A 25,148-nucleotide genomic window follows, 5' to 3' on the forward strand; every position below is an offset into this window, starting at 1 on the left:
ATTTTCTTACATTTTAAAGACCAAACAGGTTAGTTGCAGCACTATATGACACGGTGTTGATTAAACTTCCTGTGAATCCTTATTATGATTTCCATTCAGACTGCGTTTATTTTTTAAGAAGGCTCTAAAAGTAGAAAACAAATATTTCTTACTTTTTGTATCCCACAGCAGGAAATGAAAAGTAGGCAATCTCCATTCCCGCACTTTGCCTTTTTTCGTAAACCTTTGTTATTATGTTTTCTTTCACTGCTGCAGGTGCGAGCTGCTCCTCCTCCACCCAAACAGCACCCCCGCCGATCGCAGGAGAAGAGCGAGAAAACAGAGGAGGTGGAGATCACACTGGTGTGACAGACAGACAAGCTGGCAGGCAGTTATAGAGACAAAAAAAACAAGCAGATGACAGACTGACGCATCCTACAGACTGGAGAACTGAACTGCTCTGAACTTAAGTCAGCTTGAAACAAAGTGATGTGAAGACAACTGAACTGAACCATGGCCTCGCCACATCTTCTCTCCTCCTCAAGTTGAGGAGGAGAGCAAAGAGAGAGGTTGAAGGCCGTGTATCCAATTCAATAATCTCCGTATTAGCTTCCTAATGAAGTGCAGCAGTAGCCGCCCCCGCGTTCCTCTCTGCCCTCAACCCGTCCTTCCATTCTTGCCTTAAAACTTTACCTCATCGGGCAGCAAACCAGAGCACACGGAAGAGGAGGAAGAATGTTAAGAGGGGGAGGAGCATGAGGGAAAGTTAATGATGGGTTTGGCAAGTTTTCTTTTATCTTGTGAACGCCTACTTCGAGTTATAGTAAAGCAGTTTATCCCTCTGTACAGGAAGACCATTTTGCTACATGTGAGAAATTCCACTGTTAACCAATGATAAAGAAATGTGTGAAAAGTTATGGAGCCCTGCAACTGACAACATGTAGTAAAGAGCTATACTACATGTATAGAGGACAAGTCAACAATTGAATACATAATATAATTGTTAGCTAAAAATGTAAATGGGTTGTAGAAAGAAATGTACAGCGTTATACGCTAATATTTAATTATTTATTTAATTTTCTCCCTGCAACATTTGTTTTTCCTCAAATTTGAATTTGACATTTTGAGAAAAAACATTTATTTCCACGGTGGTCGTCAATAAAGACGAGAGAAATACACGCAGTCTGTGAACTTCCAAGTAGCGTAGCAAATAGCTTGCTGGCTAAAATGCTATAGCTACAGTTACAAATCTTTATACGTGAATGGTACAGCAGTAGCCTTTGCGGTACAGTGTATTGCTGATCAACATTTGGAGCAGTAGCTGGTGTAGTTTTTATGCCAAAAGCCAGCTTCAGCTTGGTAGCTAGCAAAAAAAGGTTTTTGCTCAATTTAACCACCAATTTCTAGGTAAGCTTGCTAACGCAACGTTAGCCACATAGCTATGTAAGAAGAAAATTAGGGAATAGATAAAAAGTAAAAGTGTGCAGAGACCACAAAAGTTTATTTCAGTATGTTTTGGACTTGAATGACATCTTTTACTGCAGTCTGAGTGTCGGGGCTCCATAAAAAGTAAGCTTGATGACGGTCAATAAGTATAAAACTTGCCAAACGTGTCATGTTTTTTGATTGAAGTTGAGGGTGAAGTAAATGGACAGAGAAACTGGGTGGTGTGTGGACGCAGTGTCCCCCCCCTCACCAGCCCTTCCCTCGCCATATATACCTTCCTTATCGTCAAACGTATTCAATGTGTATTAGTACAGTACATTACTGTTGTCATAGGAATGTTACGCACAGAGTTTCATGTAGACTAACTCAGCTGATTGGAATACCATGTCTGATATGTAGTGGACGTTTTATCCTCATCTTATACTGAAAGGGCATTGTAAATACAGTATGACGGAGAGATGAAAGAAGAGAAGGGAAAGAGGGGATGAAAGAACAAGAGAGAAAATGGAGGCTGGATCCTCCTTTCTGCTCTTTTCTCCACCTCTCCTCCCTCTGTTCCTTTCATACTCTCCCTCTTTTCTCTCATGTCTGTTTTTGTCCACTGGCAGTCAGTGTGAATCGATGGCGATCATATACGCACACATCCACTTACATTATATTACGCACACGTTACTATATCTTCTCTCATTCTGTGACCCGCCGTGTGCTTGTCTCACTGATGAGGAGGCAGACGGTGCTTTCGAAGGCACTGACATTGTTGGTATTCGCTATGTGGTGATGGCACAGATTTTATTTGAGACGATATAGACGCTCATCATATTTGGGGTTCGGAGTTTTTATTAGTCACAGAATGAACTGTATAGCTTTTATCCCTACAGACCATATCTCCCCTCACGTTCATTTTTGTTCATTTTGATCAGTTCACCTTTGATTTATGTCCTTGTTTAGTTGACACGCATTACATTCACAGGTATTATTTTTTTCTCTGTTTGGCCAAGCAACTCCATCACATCACTGAGTGAGTCTGTTTTTTTTGGGTTTGTTTTTTAATACAGAAGAGAAAACAATCTTAAAAAAAGAAATGTTAATGTTTCCAGTTTGATACTATCCTTATGTTTGCCTTTTGATGAATGGTGGTAGGAACAGAAAACACGAGATGTATAAAACAAATGCATCATGCTAAATGGACAGAACTAGCAAATGACATTCAAATGGAGCAAAGTACAATTCTATTGTTCTTTTACTCAAAGTAAATACCCCCCCCCCTACCCTCCAAGCCTTTAAAACTCCTTGTCTGAAGGGCAGCGTAGCACTTTTATTTATTTGTACCTTCCCTGAAAGTAGCAGTACTTTAACAAAGCATCACAATGGATAGAAGAAACTGAATCACTGCAGTTTAATACAGAAATCAGAGTTATTCTTTTCATTCTGAATCTGTTGTGAATCCTCTTTATTTCAGTGTGACTGACCATTTTAGTTTGTTTTTTATTCTCCACTCTTCCAAAGAGATGGAGAGAGACTTTTTGGACAGTGGAATGTGTAAAAGGTGTGTTTCTGAATGGACGTGATCATAGTAAGGGATGTTTTGAATGCAGACTTGGAGAGGATGTGGTTTTATGGTCTCGAGCTGTTTGCGTGTGTGACTGTTTAAAGCCGAGAGGATCAGATCTGTGTTTGACTCTGAAGATGTGTCTCAGTTGCTTCCTTCTTATTTATTTTAACCAGGGTGTCATTTGAATGAAAACATTTCAAAATACAGTCAACATGTCGATGTTGGTCCAAAATACAACACATAAGAAAAGACGGAACTCCTCACAGCTGGAAACAATTCAATCTAATTGCACCCTGTTGGGAGGCAGCAACAGAACTTTTAAAGGGAAACAAAAGTATTCAATCTGTGTGTCTTTATCTTTAAGAACATTATAAATCCTCCTCCACAGCTGCAGTATCATAGCACATTCACTGATGGTACGCAACTGTACTGTATCTTCATTTCTTAATCAGTATGAGGTATGAAGGCTGGTATAGAGTACATGCTGTTTAGTATTAATATGGAGTTGGGGCACAGCTTGTAAGAAGAGAAACAATCTGATGGCTTTCCTCTTGGTGAATTCTGTCTGATTGAGAAAAGTGATGCAAGAAATGAAGACGATCCTAATTTGTTTTTTTCACGAGTCAACATTTTGCGTAGCATTCACACCTCACAAAGTGAAGCATACTGGAATTAGTTCGTGTTCCGACAAACTTGTTCTGAAGTTTATAGCGTCCCATAGCGCTTCCCACCATCGATGCTCAATCAGTTTTTCTGTCAAATATAAAAATGTATTACTTTCTGTTGCCAGTTGCCACTTTGAACATGATTACTTCCCCTATTTAGCACTCCCTCTGGTTGCTACAGTGTTGAAATATTGTTATGAGCCTGTTTTGGGGTTTTATGTATTATAATAATTCTTTTATTTTTCATCCTTCGATTTGAAGCAGCAACACAGCTGCTGCTGTTACCGATGTGGTGCAACAACTGGCCTTCTCTCTTCAGACTGTTGCAATGGTGACAATAATGAGAACGGGTGCAAAAGTCGTTCTGCATATTATTATTATTGGCTGTACAAAAAAAACAAAGTTTGTATTTATTGTGTACAAATGTTAATTAATAAAAAAAATATTGAAAAGTTGTTTTTTTGTTGTTCTGGAGGCTTTTTTGTGCTCTTTTTGGCTGTGTTTATGCACCTCTCCTACATATTTGTGTGTGTGTGTGTGTGTGTGTGTGTGTGTGTGTGTGTGTGTGTGTGTGTGTGTGTGTGTGTGTGTGTGTGTGTGTGTGTGTGTGTGTGTGTGTGTGTGTGTGTGTGTGTGTGTGTGTGTGTGTGTGTGTGTGTGTGTGTGTGTGTGTGTGTGTGAGATGTTCCAGTCACTAGAAGTGGGTGTGATCATGATAACACACACTATAAACACCCAAGGCCAGTGTTTCCTGAGTGGAGCGGGAGGCGAAAGGGAAACATCAGCAGCAACTGTGGACTTTTTATTTGGGCCATTGAATAAAGTTGTTCTCTCATATTTTACCTTAACTCAGCAATTTGTCATGCGCTCCAGAGGAAAACAAATGGACCGGTCTCCTTCAAATTCCACCTGTGTGAAACTCTATCTGTGCTCCAACCCAGAAGGTATGTAAAAAAAAAAAAAAAAAAGCAACTGATGTATGGAAGTTTGTGTTCTTTGGACATGTTTTCTTTTTTAGATGTTTTGTGAATAGATGTGTATGTTTGTGTCTATGCTCTGTTTAGATAGCATGGTGGAGCGCAGAGCTCTGAGAGAGAGTGTGTTCCCCCAACTTAGAGAGCACTGTAGAAAATCACTGGGACTGGATGTCAGGGTGAGTACACGCTTATCTGTCCTAAATCTGCATAGGAAACACGTCAGTGATGATTGTATGTGTTGTGTATTGCAGATGGGAAGTTATTACTTTTTTTTTCTTTTGAGGTATAAGTTTCCTTTCCTTCCTTTTATTACCACTTAACACTTTAACATGTGATGTAATTACCACTTTCGGTGTTATTGGCTTTTAGAGCCAGGAGGAACATTCAGCTGTGGTCGACTGGAGGGAACAATACTTACTTGATTTGACATCCGTGACAAACGTTACATACATGAAGCTAATTTCTGAATATCGTTTCGTAGTTTTGTTCATAAAACGTTGAATATAATGGAAACTGCTGATGTCAGAGGTGAAAGTCCTCACTTGAAGTTAGTTTGGTCTGACCAACAGTCAAAAAGCACAAAATATATTATGCTGCCAGAAAATGCATTTTCTGTCAGTCGACTGGCGGAATAATTGACTGTTTCAGCACTATTACAGACAGATTCAAGCATCGCCCAAAATCCTCTGTTTCAGCATTGCACTGCAAAAGCAATAATATTTGGTGGCTTCCAGTTGTGTGCGTGCGTCCTTTATTCTTTCACACTATCCCCCTGAGGCCATTTCTTTAAAAGTGCAGTCAATCCGACTCAACTTTGCCGAATTAAGTTTGACAAAAATAGAGGATCCATGAGCATCTTTAATGCCACTCTGTGCGTATCGTGTGTATGTGAAATCCCCTCGGGGCAGTCCAACCAGCACATTGTGCCATCTCTTTTCAGCAGCATGTGTAATTAGAGAGATGGAGGAATATCATATGTTACTGAGCCACCACCTGGCCAATTGTTACTGAACCTCACTGTGTGCTTTTCATAAACTGATAATCAGTCATCTCTCCTTTAGATTGTTCACCTCTCGCTCTCTCTCTCTCTCTCTGTCTCTCTGTGTGTGTGTGTGTGTGTGTGTGTAGGTGATTGACCCATTTGAGTCCAGTGACCCCAGTCATTGGCCAGATGAAAACACCAGACGGCAGCTGATTAAAGAATGCAGAAAGAGCTCCGCAGGTCCTTTTTTACTGGTAAACAATCTACAGTATAGTGTATATTAACCATCAAACGCCGTTTAATCAGCTCCTGTTGAGCATTATTAATCTATAAACACCAACACCAGAGTGCACAAATGATCGTAGCAAATGATGCATCCCATACTGCTGTTCCTTCTGTGTCCACGTGGCGCTGCTGCAGGCCCTGGTAGGACACCAGTACGGAGCAGCCAGCCTGCCCGCCCAGGTGGAGGTGTCGGAGTACCAGCTGCTGCTGCAGGAGAGCCAGCGAGCGGGCGTCAGCACCAAGGAGCTGGAGCGAGAGTACCAGAGGGACGAGAACACCATCCCTCCCTCCTACTGGCTGAGACCCAGACACACCTGCTGTCCCCAGGTGATCACACGATTCATCTTTTGTTGAGCAAACAGGAGTAGGTCTGTCCAAGTGCAGCTGTTAATTAAATGTGTGTACAAAAGGTACTAATTGATTTATTAAAAAAAAACATGAAGCATTTAGAAATATAAATGAATACTGTAAATATTAGATATTCCCATGTGTGTTTTCATGCTTTCACAGTCTACATCAGATCACCTTGCATTTCTATCGTCAGTGTGATTTCAGATGTAATTTGCATGGGTTGTTAATATGTATTTATTTAATCACAACTGTTAGACTGTGATGCTTTTTTCTAAAAAGTATCAAACTGTTTGCTGTTTAGCAGGCAGAGGTTAAAGAGGAAGAGGAGAGGAGGATGAAGGCTGAAGAAGAGGAGCTGAGGAAGCGGCTTCAGACCACTGTGGGTCTGTGTGTCCACGAGGGTGTTCTGAGCCCAGAGAGAGCTCATAGCTACTACAGATCAGGTGAGATACACATGTCTCTCTCTGTTTGTTAGGTATTTGCTTGATGTTAAGGTATAATATAATTAAATAAGTGCTTTTGCTGCTTCTCTCCAGCCCTCGACGCAGATCTGAGATTTGCTCTGGACAACCGTCCTCGTAATGACATCATCAGACGCTGCCTGGTTTACGTTCACAGGGTCAGCGACGCAAAAGGAGAGACAGAGAAGAGACGGAGGAAGTCACAACTGGAGCCACAGCCAGAGGTAAGAGACATCCATCACTTTCTCACGATTTATGACAGAGTATCCTTGCTTTCTTAGTTTTAGAAAAGGAAACAGCTTTCTAGTACATGTGGCATGTTTGCCTTTTAAGAAACCAAACATTTGGTTTTGTTTTACCAGAAGGAGCAAGTGGTGCTTATGAGAAAAGTTCATAACAAGTAGACTATGTGAAATTGGATTGTTCTAGCTCATAAATAACCTCTTAAAACTACAAGACATCAAGACTTTTGATTCGAGTAAAGGTGATATGAGAAGCATAATGTGAGTCATGCCTCCATTAACGTGGCAAAGTTGCAAAATTAGTTATTTATTAGTTCCTGACAGAGAGATGTGATTTTTGTGTTCATCTTATAGGCCCAATATAGCTACATATGAAATACAGGCTGTATCAAAGACTCTTTTTTTCTTTTTTATCATGTCCTGTATTTTTAGGCCGCTACCGTGACCCTACCGTTGACGCCCACTGATTCACAGCTATTGTCAGAGCTTTGTGACGACTTCCTTCCTGGTCTCATCGCCTCCTCTCAGCTTCCAGTCTACACCACCGACACGCAGTGTGACTGTCGCCATGGCTACACGACAGCCAGGAGGCGGGGCTATGCCGAGTCTCTGTGCCAGCAGGTGTACTCTGACCTCGTGGGGTTGATTGACAGCTCGAGCACCTTAGAAGGATGTGAAGGCTCTCAGCTCTTGGCCAGAGAGCAGGAGGAGCTGTGTGACAGCCTGTCCCGACTTTACGACGTCATAAGGCCAGAGGAGGCAAAGGTGTTATGGAGTTTTATTTTTAAAATGGCAATGGAAGGATTAAGAACTGAGGGAGATTGAAAACAAAGTTATCAATGTATAACAACATATTTACAATTTAGTGGGGGCCTTTTTTTAACCAATTAATAGTCACTTTGGGGATATTTTGGGATCGATTTCCCTGTGTTGTGTCTTTCTGATAGAGCCAAACATTGCAGGTACAACATTGCATCACTGGAGTTTTCTTTATATTTGCTGTAGGTCAGAGCCTTCGTGGAGCAGAGCGGACAGCAGTGCCCGCTTGTGGTGACAGGAGGACCATGCACAGGGAAGACGGTTCTGCTTGCACATTGTGCTCAACAGGTAAGTGAGCTGAAGAGAAGAGTGAAACTCACATAAGATGTTAAGTCCCTCCACCCCGAACTAAATACAAACAATGCAACACTTGCTACAAACACATAGTGGAGCTAGAAATAAGTATTCACAAATCTTTAGATTTTCTTTTTCTCAAAAAAAGTAGCAGCAGTCTGCTAAATAAGAGGAATATCTGTATTACATTTTTTTTTTTAATCCTTCTTATTTTTTAAATTGATATTTTCAGCTGGAAGTACTTAAAAGTGGGAACAATAAGCCATGAGTCAAATATTTAGTCACAGAAAATGTATTTGCAACTATTGTGATGATCAATTAATTGTTGAAGTCATTGTTTAAAGCCCAAATTCCCATAATTCAGTGACTGTAGCCTTTCAAATGTGAATGTTTTCTGAGTCCTGGACTGTTGTATAAATTTGAATACATCTCATTGGTTCCTTGAAAATGGACATTTTTCATTATTGACATTTTATAGACCAAACAATCGAATCTGTACTACATGGTCTTGCCTACATGTGAAGAAGTGTTTTGTCTCTCTGTCTCTCCACAGATAAAGTCTTGGCTACCAGACTGTGATCCTGTGGTTATCACTTATTTTTGCAAACTGTCAATCAACCCTTCCCCAAGGCACCTGTTGTCGAGCCTGTGTTGTCAAATTGGCGTTCGATATCGCAGCGAATCTTCCTCTGAGCAGAATCCCAGCAACATGGACGATCTCAGCTGTGTCACTGACCTCCGGGACTTCAATTCCAACTGTAGCTCGACATCCAACGTTTGTCCGTCTGAGCTAAAAGAGCGTCTCTCATCGCTCCTCACCGGCATGCCTTCTACCAAACAACCTCTAGTTCTAATCCTCGATGGCCTGGATCACATGGAAAAGGATTTAGGTCCTCGCATTTTGGAAAGCCTCCCGTCTCCCCTTCCTCCCAGCGTCAAGCTCATCCTCACAGTCTCCTCCAACCGACAGCGAGTCCTGCAAGCCATCAACCCACGAAGAAGTCCACCTCAGTGTGTGTCGGAGGGCAGTGAGGAGTCAGGATACCTGTGTGTTCAGCTGGCATCGGTAGACAGGAAACAGTGCGCGAAGATGTTGGCGTCGCTGCTGAGCAGTTCGGGGAGGAGGGTGACATCAGGACAACAGGCGCTGGTGAACCAGGCGCTGACTTCCTGTTGTCTGACTCTCTACGCTCGACTCTTGCACCTTCACGCCTCGCTCTGGCACTCTGGTACGACTAAAAAAGGAAACAGACGTAATCTTCATTTTTATTTTAGTCAACAGATTCCATGAAATCTCACCTAATCTCACCTAACAACGCGTTAATCTATCTCTCAATACAGTCCAGTCTTTCCTCTGCAGCTATAACTCCAGCTAAATCTATTCCTGAAACAGCTGGGGACTGTGGGATTTTATGATTTAGTTGTTAGTTGTTGGGGATTATTATTATTATTATTAAGTGGATCTCATGATACCTTGAGGTCCCTTAAGGATGGGCCAAGGCTGCAATATTTATTTCAATTTTTTACTGTACGTTGTTAATAACATTTTATTGTATAAAGAATGAGGTGACATATGATTTGACTACATATTATATTTTCAAATGCATTAAAAAGGATTAAAAAAATGAAGAAGAACATCTTAATCACCATATTTAAAACTCAACTTTTCCAGCCATCAGGAATAACAACTGTCTGATATTAGACTATAAATGGCATTTAAATAAATGCTGATATATTTCAGGCCTCAACAACAGTTTGATTACATTACATTTCTCTCCTTCTGTCCCTTCTTTCCTCTCTCATCATCAGATTCCGATGTGACCGAGTCGTCTCTCCCCGCTGGCGTCCACTCATCCATTTCTGCGCTGCTCGATCACCTGGAGCAGAAACACGGCTCCTCTATTGTGGCTCGTGCCGTCTCCTACCTCACCCTCTCCAGGACCGGGCTGACTGAGGTGGAGCTCGCCGACCTGCTGTCCGCTGATCACAAGGTGCTGGCCGAGTATGTTCAGCAGCATGAGAGCACTTCCTCCAATAAGAGGGTCCGGCAGATCGACGTGGAGACACTTCTGTTGGATTTGAGGAGGTTTCTCATTAGGAGGACGGTTGCAGGGTCTCATGTTTTGTTCTGGGTGAGCAGGCATTTCCAGATGGTGGTGGCCAAGAGGTGTTTGGGCACTCGTGAGGTGAGGAGGGAGGTTCATTCGGCGATGGCGGACTATTTCAGTGGCCGATTGGCTCGCGGTGGAAGTGCAAAACCACTTCTTGTAAAGCAAAAACCTGGACCGAACACGGACATCGAACATATGGAATTGTTCATCGACAGGGAGCCACTCAGTGTAGAAGCAAATGGCCAGCCGTTTGTTTTCTCCTCTTCTTTCAAAGAGGTTGGCCGAGTGAACTTCAGGAAGGTCTTTGAATTACCGTATCACTTGCAACAAAGTGACCAATTCGAGGAGTTGGAGCATGGGCTGCTAATGTCTTCGAGATTTCACCAGGCAATGGTTCGAGCAGGACTACTGGGAGATCTGGTAGCCATGTTGGAGAGTGAGGAGGGGTCATCCCGCTTCTGTTTTCCAAGGGAAAGAGCCCTCCTGGCGAGCATACTCAAGTCTTGTGCTTGCTTGCTGCAGAGCTCGCCCCTGCACCTGCCCTCTGTGATGGAGACCAGCCTCCTGCCTTATCTGGAGGTCTTTCCAGGCCTCCAACGTTACACCAGAGAGATCAGACAGGAGAGGAGGAGGAGAGGAAGCGGATTAGGAGTATCGCTTTGCCCAGCTCCCTTATCTGTTCCCTCCATTCAGTGTTTAGCATTTGATGCCAAAACCAAGGACGCCTCTGTTAGAGAAGTGGCAGGGACAGAGTTTGGGATTGTAGCGGAGATCATGGATGATGGCGCGGCTTTGATTTGGAAAGGCTCCGGGTGTGATGTAATCAAACTATTACTGAGCTGTGAGCAGAAGGAGCTGACATTTGCGGGAGTGAAGAGCAGCGGCCATTTCCTGCTGTTTTCCACACAATGTGACAAGCTTCTCCTGTGGGATGTGACAGGCCCAGAAATGTTTCTGCAGGTCAAGGACCAGGAGTCGAGCCAAAAGACAGCAAACAAAGTCGAGGGGTTCGTTGCGCATCAGGAAAGAGTATTCATGTGGTGGAAAGGCGAGAGTTTTGCGAGTGTGTTCGATGTCTCCAATGAGACCGTGACTCGTTTCCAGTGTCAGAGCTGCGTGACCTGTTTGCTTTGCTCCTCTAATGGGTTCGACATGTACTGTGGGCAGGAGGACGGCACAGCGTCCATATTTGACACCAACACCGGCAGCTTCCTCGGCACTTGCTCAAACTCGAACCGCAATGCGATTACATCAATGATCCTGTGTGAAGATAGGTGGGAAATGGCGTGTGTTGACAAGACAGGAAGTGTAAGCCTATGGGATGTGGCATCCAAAATAAACCCGCCCAGACTTGTCACAGAAAGCTTCATTGGGGGTGAATCTAATGACATCCTCAATATCGATTACTCACACAAAATTGGCACTTTATTGGTGTGTCAATCTCACCAGGTTGCACTGTGGGATACATGTGACTGGGAGCTGTGGGACCAGTTCCTGGCTCCGCGGGGGAGGGCCTTCACTCAAGCTGTGCTCTCCCAGGATGGCCACCTTTTCCTGGCGTTGTTAGATGCCTCTCCCTTCGTCTTGGTGTGGATGGTCAGCACAGGGGAGTGCGTTCTCTCCTTAGAAACAAACAAGCAGCCCCGTACACTCCTCAAGGTGGCCTCGGATGTCGTTTGTGTCGCTCACGATGGCTGCCTGACAGTGTGGGACTCTGGGGCGATAGATGCTGCGGGTACAGCTCCGAAAATGGGGCGCGGAGTGAAAGAAGTGGTGGTTGAACAAACAGGGGAGCGCTTCTACACCGCCGATGGGTCAGAGACGGTGTGGAGATGGAGATTAGAAACGGGACTTCCACACGCTAACTTCCTACATGACGGACCTGTGGAAAAGCTCTGTCTTTCTCCGGATAACATTCACCTTGTGACACTCTCAGCAGGGGAAATATACGTGTGGCAGACAGAAAGCGGTCAGAACATCCTGCGTATGAGTGGCAGCAGAGCGACAGACGTCCTGATCACCCCCAACAGTAACCTCGGGGTCAGTATTTCTGATCGAGGGTTGTCTCGCGTTTGGAAGCTGGCACATGGGAGCATTGTGTGCAGCATACACCCGTACCTATCTGACGCCAAGGTGTCGCCCGCGAGCACCTTTCTTATTGGCCGCCGCCGTGGGGACCTGCTAGCTGCCAGTCTGTGGTCGGGCTCGATCAGCAAGCGTTTCTCCAGCGCTGAAAGCTCGGAGCACGTTGTTGCTTTCCACACACTTTCAGAGCACCCAGACTTTGTGGTGGTGATGGCCGCCTCAGGGTCGGTGTACACCTGGAAAGTGGCAGAGGAGACGCTGTGCAAGCACTTCCAGCTGCCGTATAGGTTTCACTGTCAGCCAGAAGACTTCCAAGTGTCCTCTGACGGGAGCTACGCCCTGCTGTCCACTGATAATGAGGCCATCAACCTCTTGGACTTATCTCAGGTCAGGCTGTGCTCATTCAAGGCCGAGGGTCCGGTCATTAAAGCTTATTTGGATACAACTGGACGCTACGCTGCCTACATATACCGTCCCACCGCCGCCACCCTGGAGAAAAACTGCGTCTGTTACCTGCAAGCGAGGGCCGTCCTCACAGTTGTACGACTGGCAGACGGGGAAAGAATAGGAAGCGTGTGTCTGGCTAAGAATCCGCTGACTCTGGTTGTTTGTGAGCAGCAGTGTGCGTTTGTGGGATTTGAAGACGGGTCTGTGGGTGTGTATTCTATTTTAGATGTCACGATCAACGGGGAGGAGTCGGTCAGGTGCAGAGAGAACTTGAGTGGTCGGTTGAAGCGATGCCCCTTCGACAGAGCGTTCAGTTGGCTACCACAAGCAACCCCCAATATTACATGGCCTTAAGATTATTATACGCTGTTGTTGGACTGTGTTTTCAAAGTACAGATGATAAATATGAAGGCACACAAAGTGTATTTGTGTGTATAACACATAATGTATATTGAAATATAAATAAAAAAGACTGCATGAGTCTGTGTTTACACTTCTGGGGAAACTGCAGCAGCATTTGTTTCAGTTTCAGGCAGACTGAGTCGAGAGTATATGGCTAGATGATGAAAATGAGAATGTTACACCTCACAGCAGAAACATCTACTTTGCATTTGAGTTTCACTTCTGTGAAAACAAGACCAGTAACTGCCCAGTTTGAGCCATGGCTACTGCATGAATTGTTAACACATTTTGACACGTTGTATTTGTAGGATATGTTGGTATAAATGTATTATTTACACTTCTATTTCTGTATTAAAAATAAATGAAACTTTGACATGCCTACATCACATTTTGTGTTTGAATGAATTGCCAAAAATGTTAGAAAATAGCGCACCGTCAGTGAATGCTCTGCATGCTGCCTTCCCTGTTTCTTGGTAAGATCGTAAATCACAGTACTTCTATCGTACATGTTATTAGTTGTGCTCTATTAGTTGCAAACTAATTGTACCTCGTTACAAACTTATTATGTTAGCTATTTTAACCAGATATACTCACTCAACACGCTACTGTGCACCCGAAGAACGGGTAGCTGAAGTGCATGTTTCCGATGGTTTAAATACCACCGACAGCACTTGAAGGCAGCATCTTCTGAGTTAAATAGCCGCCCACCACAAACGCTGTAAACACATCAGCTGAGCGGAGACATGGTGCAGCTGTACTGCTGGGGAGACAGCTCCAGTGGACAGTTCGGTCCTCAGGAAGCCCTCAGTCCGGCTTCGTGGACTGTCCCCGGGGTCATAACCAGCATCTGCTGCGGGGACCGGTGCACTTTATTCCTGACTAGGGACGGAGGCGTTTTATCATGCGGACACAACTCACAGGGACAACTTGGACGAAAGAAACATAAAGATGGAAAGACGCCAGGTAACGTGAATAGTTCATACGATTAAACACGAAGACGTAGTTTTAAAGTAAAGTGTTTGTTTGTTTGTTTTATCTCATGACTTAAATTCAATGCAGGATTAACGTGTATTTATTTTTATTTAGAACAGTTATTTTCTAACATTTATTTTATTTAGTTATTAAGTCTGTCAAGACATTTTAATTGAAGTAGGGACTTTATCTTGTGTTTACTGATAAACGAGTTTATTGAGTTTCGTTTCAGTTTCGTTTTACTCTCGTCAGTGAAGGCAACGAAAGTTAACTCAGCACTTTCTAGTGCGTTGAGTTCAAGTGCAGGTGGGAAAGTTTATAAGAAATATTATGAATTCAAGGTTTGGATATGTGATTAATAATAATAATAATAATAATAATAATGTATTTTATTTGTAACGCACTTTTCATTTTTTTTTTTTAAATCTCAGAGTGCCACAGAGCCATAGTTAAAACGTAAAAAAAAAACTATAATAAAATAAAAACCAGTGAATGAACAGAAACACATAAGAAATAACTGACAGTGACTTAGGTCAGAAAGGCTTTCCTGAATAAAAAGCTTTTTAGGCCAGTTGCGTGGTGGTGACTATAATTCAACGATCAATTACTCATCGTGCAGAGTTATTTTATTACAGTGTTGTATTATTGTTATTGATGTATTCATATTCAATCAGCATTTTGTTGTAGCAGGTTGAGGTGGAACTTATTTGAACTCCTTTATTTTATGTCGGATAGTTTAACAATGCATCCTATGAAGCTGATTTGATGTTTTGATGTGAAATCCTCGTGTGAAAAGTAACTCGCTATCAAATGTATTTAGTTGAGTGGATGTATAAAGTAGCATGACATGAAAATCAAGTAAAGTGAGTAAATACCTCAAAATTGTACGGTTGAGTTAAGCGATATAGAGAAAAACATAGCACAATATCCACCATTAGTGCTCTTACAAAATATTTACACCGGTTTTTGATAAATTATTTGTAATGTGGGTAGAATGACGAAGTGGGTACAGGTAAATATTAGAACAGTCTTGTAAATGCAGAAAGTACTCTTTACTGTAATGCACCCTCTCGTCTAGTCTCATAATATCAATCAATACCCAGCCCTAAAAAGTTACTTCCAACCATTATTAATAAGCACTGTGAATTGTTCTGCTTTGTAGATTATTCCGGGTTTGTGATTCTCTGTCTGTCGTCCTGTATCAGGTCGTGTGGAGGGGCTGGGCAATGTGGTGTGGATAGCGTGCGGACAGGACCACTGTCTGGCTGTGTGTGCATCTGGACAGGTGTTCTCCTGGGGGGCAGGAGACAATGGGCAGCGAGGCATTTTACCAAATCGACTGTGCGACAGACTAAGGTAATGGACCACATGTATATTCATACTCATCACTGAAAGTAAGCAAAGCTTTTAAAATGTTTTAACATATCGTCTCATCAACATGCAGTCCGGTGCCGATGCCACTGCCATTAGCAGTGATTCAAGTTGCTTGTGGGAACTCCCACTCTCTGGCACTGACTAATGGTGAGACAATGAACACACCCATGACATCTTTGTTTGTTTTTATGGAACAATGCCAACTTATGTAATGTTTAGTTATGCGTACTGTAGTCGTGATTTGGTTTTGGTTTTCATATGTCATATCAGTTCTTCCATTCCCCTCAGGCACGATAAAGTGCAAAGTACATGTTCTTTGACGTAGCACAGTAGCAGCTTAAAGAAAACACAGCCGCAGCAATGGCTTACAAATAAAGTCAATTTAAGAAACTGACCATTTATATGCCACTTTGGCACTTAGTTATCTCCCTAGTGGTTAAGGACACCAGCCTCCTATTAACACCACCTGTTTCATGTGTGAAATAAATAGTTTTAAAACTGTATCGACAAAATATATGAAGTGTGTTTAAATGATTTTTTTCTCCATTATTTTCCACTTTAAAGGAGGCGATGTGTTCTCTTGGGGGTTGAACAGTCATGGTCAGCTGGGTCTGGGGAAAGAGGTTATGCTGCAGTATGTACCAGACCTGGTAGGTCCTCTGAGCGGCGTAGCGGTGACCCAGATTTCAGCCGGAGCGACCCACTCTCTGTTCCTCACACTCCCAGGCCTGGTCTACTGCTGTGGGGCCAATGAATCTGGCCAGCTGGGGCTCAACAGGGTGGACGAGAAGGGTACTTTACTGTACTTTACTTTAACTTACTTACACACTCACTTGCTTGGCGTCTTGTGAAAATTACCTGAAAAAGCATAGATTCCGACTCTTTGCAAATCGGCACCATGATGTAGACATTTTGGAGTCCGTTTAATCCGTTTATTGCAATTAAAACACAGCAAATCTGTTTATTTTGGGTTCACAACGCTGTATTAAACCAGCCAATGTGTGGCTTGCTAGATACAGTTAATACAGCTCAGTGAAATTCACTGAGAGCCTCTGAGCGAAGTTTTGAAACCCAGACAGACATTTTGGTTTTCCAACGTATCTGGGACTTCCAAAACATGTATTAAGCATCGCCGTTCTCTTCCTGTCTACCAGATGCCCTCTGACTTTTTCTCCTGTCCCAGTCACCTCACTCCCACAACCAGCCACTCCCTTCTGTCCTGCCATAACCAGGGAGAAATAAGAGAGGATATGTCATGCGCTATGTCATAGCCACTGCGCATGTGCCACACAAAACATAGCGCAAGACCGTTTTTCATCCATTCAGTAGCCTCGAGCAGAACCCCGTTCCCTTCCCCGCCCACCTGCTCACCTGTCCCCACTATCCCTGCACTCTTCCTGTCTGCTTGAATTATCTGCATTGGAGTCTGTTTCCTGTTGCTGCTCTAACACCGCCTTGACGGCTATGTTTTTAAAAAAGAAAGAAAGGAATGAACCCATTTCCCAAGTTGTGACTCAGTTTTCTGTCTAAGTGGCCAAAATGTCACATCCCCTTGCTAGTTTTAAGTGGTGCACAAAAATAATGTTTGTATTAGGTAACAAAGTCACAACTTGTAAAAATGAATCAAAAAATATCTTTCAAATATTTGTTCATCTAAAAATGTTTGAGGATTCTGGAAATGTCTAGATCAGAGTTACTAACAGGTGCTATTAACCTCCTAATTATGTACTGTATTCCATCTTTTTTATCCAAACTCATTTATGTATAGTTTTGAAGGAAGCATCTTTTTCTCATAATCTTTAACAGGCAGGTTCAACATCTGTATGGTACCTGCCCTCAGACCTCTAGGCGTCTCCTTCATAAGCTGTGGAGAGGCACACTCTGCTGTGTTAACAAAGGTACAACATCCTCTGACTTTGATCAATTATTAATTATCACATTGTGCAGATGATGACGGTCTTAACACGTCGCTGCTTGTGATGCTGTGATTTCTAGGATGGCAAGGTTTTCACTTTTGGAGAGGGAAGCTACGGCCAGCTCGGTCACAACTCCTCTGCTAATGAAGTGAGACCCAGACTGGTCGAAGGTCTTGACGGACCCGCCTCCCAGATTTCATGTGGCAGGTATAAAGCAGGAGGGTGCTTATGTGAAACACTGAAAATGTGTTTTGATTTAAAGGGAAAGTTCGTCACCTTTTACGGGGAGGAATAATCCCTGCTGAAGGTACTGTAACAGACTTTCAACTGTTCCAAAGATCAGCAACACTGGTTTGGTGGATATATATCCTTAATTCACAGAGTAAGATGTGGAAATATGGCCGCTCTATTATTCTAATATTAAGGGAGGATTAGTAGTTTTGGCATCATAAAATCATTTGAGAATGTCTAACTTGAAAAGCCTAATTGAAGTACTTTTACTTTATGAAGTGCAACATCAAATTCACAGATGTTTTCTTGTCTCTCAGACGTCACACTCTGGTTTTGGGCACCTCCGGCCAGCTGTGGGCTTTTGGCAATGGAGCCAAAGGTCAAATTGGGACTGGAAGGCCAGAGGACAGTCTGACTCCCACTCTGGTACATTTTCCATGGACCGCTGACAGTGCAGCAGCCACACCCAAAGGTGTGTATCCGGAGACAGTATGTTCCTTAATTATCCCAGGAGATGCATGTTAGGATGTAACATGGCTGCCAAATACTATTGGACAAAGTTTTGAGTTGAAGATGGTCCTTTTTCATGGACAGTTCCTCAGAAATAAAGTGTTGGCAGTAAAATATTCAGTTCAATTCAAATACAAGTACATTCATTGTGTTCTGTTAAAGTAGAGGGTGGTGTAATACTTTGAGATTTTTATGTTCTGATTGTAAATGTGTTTTATTTGTTGAAGCATACTTGAAAATATCAGCTGGGTGGAACACAAGCTTCACTTACACTTCGCCTACACAGGTATTGTGTCCTCCTATTAAAGACTCATTGCTCGTCTCGATTTTCACAGAAATCTACCCAGATTGAATTCATTCAAAGTAAGCACGTTGATGTAAAACTGTTTTCTTTTTTTTACATGGAATGAATGTCCCTTTTGTATCAACATTTTTGCAGGTGAATTTAAAATTGTAATTACTATGCTGTCATCATCATGAAGCCGGCTAGCAGTAAAATGTATTGTCTGTCATTTAAGAGCTTGGACCGGGGACAGATAACTGGGCGTCTTGATGACGCAAAACTGCAAAGATGGCTGTCAATGAGACATGGCAACGCAGAGGCTAAGAGGTCCTTTTTTTCATAACTGTATTGTGGTCGTAATTATGTAGCTGCACAAATAAAATATCAGTCTCAGAAGCTGCAACTACAGTGTTTGTAAGTTCCCCTCTTCGTTTATCCAACAGAGAAATATCTTCGATGTTTCTGACGAGTTCAAGTCTTGTTGCAAGTTTCACAAAGCCTGAGTGAGTCCCTTTTCTATTGTTTACTGTTTAGTAGCAAACTCCGCTATAATGTTCAGATTATGAGAGTCTAGTGACTAAAGACTAGTACTGCTACTTGGTTTTAATCCTCTGCTTTTATCAGTGGGCCTCCATCTGAAGCAGACGTCTTAACTGTGGACATTGAAGCAGCCGGCCAAGCTTTCGACCAGCTGCTGGCAATACCATGGATCAAACAATCGGTAAAGAACACACATTTCACTATTTGCATGCATCACTAAGCTCATTTGTTCTGTTGCTTGAGACATAAATTGACTGAATGAGGAAAGCCCTTCTGTAATGTTTAACGACTTACCAGGATCTAAACCTCTTGTAGATTAGAGGGATTTAGATTCTATTCATTTCTTTACAAATGCTTCCATGCCGTGTGAACATTGTCATCATACATCTATTTTCCATGCAGGTAAACCTTCAACGCCTGATTGACTTGCTTTTGGCATCAGCAACTTCCCTAAAATCACCAGAGATCCTCTTGATGCTGCTGACGTGTCCCCTTTTCCAAGAGGAGACTAATGTCATGACCGGGGCGTTGATGTTGGCTGTCGTTATTGGAGAACTGCCTGAGAAGACTCTGGCAACACTAAGTAAACAACTACAGCACACTTTATCTTTTAGTCTTTTTGTTACAGGTGTGGGAAGACAAAATCATCCTTAAGCTTACTGTACGGGTCACACAATTATACATTAAATATTGAATATGTTAACCTTTTGTTTATTATTACCCTGACAATTTAAATCATTTGACGAAATACACAAAATCATTTGTGAACATCGTGTTAGCTGGTTATAGCTACTTTCAGAATGTCACCAAGTAATGTTCAAGACAAAAATAAATTGCAAATTATATAATTGATGGTTTAAAATATGTTAAGATATGTTGCAGTTTATGTGTGGTGCTACTTGCAGCATGTTTCTGTATTTTGTTGTATTTTCTCTATTTGCAATGTTTTTTTCTAAGTGCTTTGGATACAGTATAATTTGCAGTAGGTTGAGCTCGCTGGGCCACCGTACCCATATAAGTCCTACAGTGTTTTTTTTAAAATCCTGCAGGACGCTGGTGGTCTTCCCTGTCACCCGCCATACTGATGAGACACATCTTGGTGTTCAGGAACGCTCTGGCCTTCATGCTAAGAAATGGCCTCTTGGCAACTCACAACCCAGGAGTCAAATACCTGCTGGAAGCCCTCAAGCTACTCTACAAAGTCAGTGCTGTGTGTTTTTGTTCCAATCATTAGTGGGTTTGGTGTTATGGTCATTATCTCCAGCAAAGTCATTTTCTAAAGGGGTTTTTGGAAAATATTTGTCCTTTTTGTGTGATCACAATTAACACTGAGAACTAAAAGTAGTCTCGTGGCTAATTAATTGACAGTTTTTGAATGATTCCCATCACAAGTTACCAGAGCTGATGCTGCCTGACCACCATTGTCCATTGATGGCCTGGAATTTTCTTGCTGGTATTTTTTTTTTTCTGATGTTTTTATTTTTTCACAGGCAAACAAAGCTGGAAAGTCTTACAAAGTCCCACTGAGCACCTTTTATGTCGAAGAAATCAGAACAAGTGTGATGCCAGTCACCGATGTCACTCTTTGGATTCAATTGTCTCAAGTCGAGGTAAGAACATACAGTACAGTATAAACTGCCGACACTGTTGCAGTGTTTCAGAGGAACGATCTGTCCTTTTGTCCTCAATACTTTTAATTTTCTGTTTGAGAGCTTTTTCTGAAATTCTCTCTTGATAAACCATTGATTATCTTCTTAAAGGATGAAGTCGACACACCCGCCATCTTCTGCCGCTACCCATTCCTGTTCACCCTGGTTTGCAAGGTGACGGTCTTCAACATCCACGCATCCTTAACGAAGGTACAGTATGTAGCAGAAATAGATCATTTGTAATGATTTACTTGACGTCAAAGATGATGAATAATAATTATAATATGGCTGCAATTGTTGCTTAAGCATTCTTTTTAAATAATATATATCTTGTACTGTGTCATTTTAATATAATTGCTTTCCCGCTGTGAGATTTCTTTGTAAAGAAGTGTTTTGTAATTACAGGACGTGCAGCGTGTGATTCATAATATGGCTACGTGGTGTCCTGAGGAGTTCTGGTTAGGTGGCCCAGACGCTGCCCCGGCCCCGGTCTTCCAGCTAACTCTGAGACGAACTCACCTGGTCGAGGACACCTTCAGACAGCTCAGGACTGCCGACCACTGCGCTTTCAAAAGGGAGCTTTTGGTAAACACGCCATCAATGCTTTGCTAAGCTTTTGAGTTCTGAAGCAAAGCTTTGTAGATTTGTAGCTTCAACTTACCATTTACTGATGAAAGGGGTCGTCCAGCAATTTAGTTTTGTGTTTCCATAAGGTTGTAGGACTCGCAAGGGACGAAAAATGCTCAAATTTATAGCATCAAAGGTCAAGATATTAGAAGATTTTGTCCCTGGTATGGGAAGAAGAAACACTGGCGCCTACACTTCCCATAATGCAACTGCAACTAAATAGCATGTTTTCCATTATGTGTAAAATGTATTGTCCCCTTGAGCAAAATGTTGGTTCCAGGAAAGATTTAAGGTAATATTGGAAATGAGTTGACATAAAAAAATCGCCTGGAAACATCCCAATACTAATTAGAAATGTTTATTTTTTTGTAATAAGAATTGAATTAATGTACATTTTTGTCGACTAAAGTTTAAAATGTGGCTGTTGGTTGTAGCAACGAGAGGACTGTGTGAAGGTGAGCTGTCAGTATAGTAATTATGCGTTTGGAAGTCCCACAAAACAGTTTGTTTCATGCGCAAAATGGACGTCAGGGACGTCCACCCTGCATGGACATTTATCATTCGAGATGATAGTAATTCTGTTTGTGTTCAAGGACTCTCAAAGGATTCTATTCTATCCTTCCTATAGGTGCAATTTGCAGAAGACCGGAAGTTGACGAATGTCAACAAAAGAGACCTCTTCCTGCATGTGTTTGATGATCTGATGGCTCCCGAGTCTGAAATGTTCATGTACAATGAGAGCAACACTCTGGCTTGGTTCCCTCCCAGGGTAAGACCAGAAAATACAGGAGAAAACCATGTCTTGCATATACTAATCCTTTGTAGTAAGCACTAAACAAATCCTTTAAAAACATTTAAGACTGTCACATACAAGTGAGCTGAGTGCTATAAAAGTGTGAATAAGTAATATTGAATGCACAACGTGAATGTTAATGGTTTAATCTGACCTTATCATCCTGTGATAACGTTTAGACAGTCATGGCATCGTGTCAAATCCTGATCATGTGTTTGTCATCAACTAAACAGCCAAAAGTGGAGGAGAAGACTTACTTCCTGTTTGGCGTTCTGTGTGGCCTGGCTCTTTACAACCAAAACATTGTCCACATGCCCGTCCCACTGGTCCTCTTCAAGAAGCTGCTGAGAGTCAAGCCCTCACTGGACGACATGAAGGAGTTTGAGCCTGTCATGGCAGAGTAAGAGTTCCTTTTTTTTTGTTTTTCTATTCTTGATTAACAGAAGGACTTTGTGCTTAACTGCAGAAAGATATATATAGTCTGTTTGGTAGTTTATATTTGAAACACTTTATCGATGACATCTGCACGTCATATCTGTGTGAAATTGATCTTTTTGTATATTCTCCGTGTCTTCAGGTCTTGGAGGTGCATGTTGGAGGACTACGCCCCTGATGTAGTCAAAACAATGGAGATTTCTTTCACTGTAGGTTTACTATATCACAGTCAGAATGACTCCCAGTGTAATAACCTACTTTGACTAAGATGCCTGCACGTGTTGCTGCAATATCCGAATCTGGCTGTAATTACTGTTCTTTACAGGCGACCTGGGGCGGTGAGGAAGTTGAGCTTGATCCGACGGAAACTGGAAAACTTGTCACAGCAGCGAACAAGTATGTTGATACAGTTTACACGATTCTCACAGCAGCACAGATTCAGAGTCTGCCTCACAAACTTTAAACGTTTCTGTCAGTCTGCGTCTCTTGATATCCTCTCAAATTTCCTGCCATTTCGTCCCATAGAGGGCAGTGCAACAATACTATTCTGCCATTCAAGACCTAAGGAACATTTATGTAAAAAGACTTGCAGTGGAGAGGGAAGATTTGAAGACAGCGTCAGCACTCAGTTGAAGCTACTTGTATATTCTATTTTATTTCTGTTATTATGTTTTGTGGTTGCACGCTGGTCCGTACTCGTCTCGTGACCGCGGCATTAAACTGTGAGGCGGTAATTCCAGTTGTAATTATTTTTCTCAATAGGAAAGAGTTCGTAGACGCCTTCGTCGACTATGCCTTCAACAAATCAGTGGAGGGAGTGTTCGAAGCGTTTAAGAAGGGCTTCTTCAAGGTGTGCGACATCGACGTGGTGGAGTTCTTCCAGCCCGAGGAGTTGCAAGCAGTGATGGTGGGCCAAGAAAACTACCGCTGGGACGTGTTGAAGGAGGTCTGCTGGAAAAGCTTTTTCCTTTTGAATCTTTAAGAGAGTCAGAAATGTAGACACTGAGATTTATCGTCAATTCTGAATTTTATATTAACTTGTCATGAGACATAACTTTAAACAAGAATACAGTATGGAAATACGGCAATCAATTGGCCTATTTGTCTGTATGTTAGATTACTTCCAAACTGTTTTTGTCAGAGACTTAAAATTTGAGTCACGTTGAGTCACTTTGTTTGAAAGTAGTTCCTACAGTTTTGTGCTTGGGAGGACGGTTCCCAAGATATAAACTACCAAACAGCAACATATGTAAAATGTGTTGTTTTCAGATTTGATCTTCTGGCAGCATATTGTAGCTTATGAATTTTATACTTGTTGGTCATTTTGAAGTTTCCCCACAATCACCTGACCGCATCGACAAGAAGTGGTTCAAAGCTCATGCACGCAAAGTGCATCAGCACACAATATAGGTTTGACCAAACCATTCAAAAAGAATGACATAACATAGGAAATCAAACTTGAAACTATGTTGTTGAATTTGGGTTACAAGCCACAAAGATTGGAAAAACACTGTTAATCTTTGACATATTTTATTATACTGTCTGTCAGATCAATGTCGTGGAGTAAAACTCTTCCCTTCTGAATTGTAGTGCAGTAGAAGTAAAAACTTATTCACGTAAAGTACAAGTACATTCATTTAGTACTTAAGTACTGTCGTTGAGTAAATTCCACAACTGTGTTTTTTCCAAACAGAACACCGTTTATGAAGGAGAATACCACGAGCAGCATGTAAACATCGTGACCTTCTGGGAGGTGTTTGAGAAACTGACGGCAGAGGAAAAGAAAAAGTTCCTCCGTAAGTATTATACATTGATTATGCTTATTTGTTTTCATCAAGTTTGATGTAAGAGTAGAGTGGTGGTCTCTGTCAATGTTTTTCCTTTGCATTTTAGTAATTTAAGATGCATTTTTTTCGCCAGTGTTCGTCACAGGCTGCAAACGGGTTCCCTTCCTGGGCATGGAGAGCATCAAGATGAGAGTCGCCGTCTTGCCCGACGCCACTGAGATCCATCTGCCAGAATCCCTCACCTGTCATACTCTGTTGTTGCTGCCCATCTACGAGAGGTACCCGATCAAGAGGACGATGAAGACCCGGCTCTGTGAGGCTATTAATCACAACAGAGGCTTCTGGAAGAAAGTAGACCCGACAGAATGAAGTCTTCGTCATTCAACTTTCCGTTTTCAAATCCTATATTGAGCATTATTTAAACTATTACAAAGCGTTCCCACATATTCATTTAGCTTGGGCGAGTCACAGGTTTCTAAAGATTGTAAAGATGTTTTATGTTTGGGTGATAAAGAAAAACTAAAATGTGTTCACCAGGAAATGCATTACTGCCTTGCTATTTGTACCTAAATAACTGACTAAATAAATTTCTCTTCAACACAGGCTTGCAGGTTATTACGTATTTTTAATATATATTTTTTTGTAACCACAGGTCAACTATAAAAACAGTCTAACTTCCAACAGGGTTTGGTTATTTCCTGGATTATTTGATTTCCTAGTAGACTCAGTTAAATTGAATATATTTTAGTAAAATCTTGAGCTAAGTCTAAACATCAGCTTAAAATAACCTTTCGCCACCATAAGTGGTTGAGTCCTTTTATTGTAATGCAAATTTATCTGCAATAGCTTGTGGTAAATAAATAAACTAGCTCATAAAACCCAACTCGTACCTCAGCAGCTCCATCAGTCCGATGTCATTTAACAGTGGTTATG

The 25,148-nt window shown here is 42.1% G+C and overlaps 3 protein-coding genes across 5 annotated transcripts in view; all 3 read left to right on the forward strand.

Annotated features, from left to right (window-relative positions):
- The window catches only part of fchsd2 (FCH and double SH3 domains 2), a 48,102-nt gene extending 44,030 nt beyond the window's left edge, over positions 1–4,072 (forward strand). For both annotated transcript variants that reach the window (XM_079271961.1, XM_079271962.1), the window contains one exon: positions 256–4,072. In XM_079271961.1, the coding sequence (XP_079128087.1) occupies positions 256–348 (93 nt within the window). In that variant the 3' untranslated portion in view covers positions 349–4,072. The remainder of the gene's footprint in view (positions 1–255) is intronic.
- Positions 4,073–4,504: 432 nt separating this feature from the next.
- Positions 4,505–13,050, forward strand: LOC306780321 (NACHT and WD repeat domain-containing protein 2; the record flags this gene model as incomplete). The annotated part of the gene is given in 10 exon segments (XM_079272648.1): positions 4,505–4,586; positions 4,707–4,795; positions 5,748–5,855; positions 6,022–6,204; positions 6,548–6,680; positions 6,774–6,922; positions 7,373–7,705; positions 7,946–8,047; positions 8,607–9,282; positions 9,863–13,050. Coding segments are annotated over 10 exon segments (5,043 nt in total).
- Positions 13,051–13,841: 791 nt separating this feature from the next.
- Positions 13,842–25,146, forward strand: LOC306779888 (putative E3 ubiquitin-protein ligase HERC4; the record flags this gene model as incomplete). Of its 2 annotated transcripts, XM_079271971.1 has the most annotated exons (23): positions 13,842–14,061; positions 15,276–15,426; positions 15,515–15,591; positions 16,009–16,236; positions 17,251–17,342; positions 17,440–17,567; positions 17,909–18,063; positions 18,329–18,387; positions 18,620–18,711; positions 18,828–18,887; positions 19,009–19,105; positions 19,327–19,507; positions 19,974–20,125; positions 20,415–20,534; positions 20,685–20,783; positions 20,979–21,158; positions 21,829–21,969; positions 22,227–22,393; positions 22,571–22,637; positions 22,754–22,824; positions 23,191–23,374; positions 24,122–24,224; positions 24,349–25,146. In XM_079271971.1, 23 exons carry the CDS (start codon positions 13,842–13,844, stop codon positions 24,582–24,584), a joined length of 3,060 nt encoding a protein of 1,019 aa, XP_079128097.1. In that variant the 3' UTR covers positions 24,585–25,146. The 2 variants fall into 2 exon arrangements, with proteins under 2 accessions (XP_079128097.1, XP_079128098.1); XM_079271972.1 differs by lacking the exons at positions 23,191–23,374; positions 24,122–24,224; positions 24,349–25,146 and adding an exon at positions 22,954–23,028.
- Between the last annotated feature and the right edge of the window lie 2 nt (positions 25,147–25,148).

This window comes from Melanostigma gelatinosum (genome assembly GCF_949748355.1).
Source record: "Melanostigma gelatinosum genome assembly, chromosome: 7".
Classification (NCBI taxonomy): Eukaryota; Metazoa; Chordata; class Actinopteri; order Perciformes; family Zoarcidae; genus Melanostigma; species Melanostigma gelatinosum.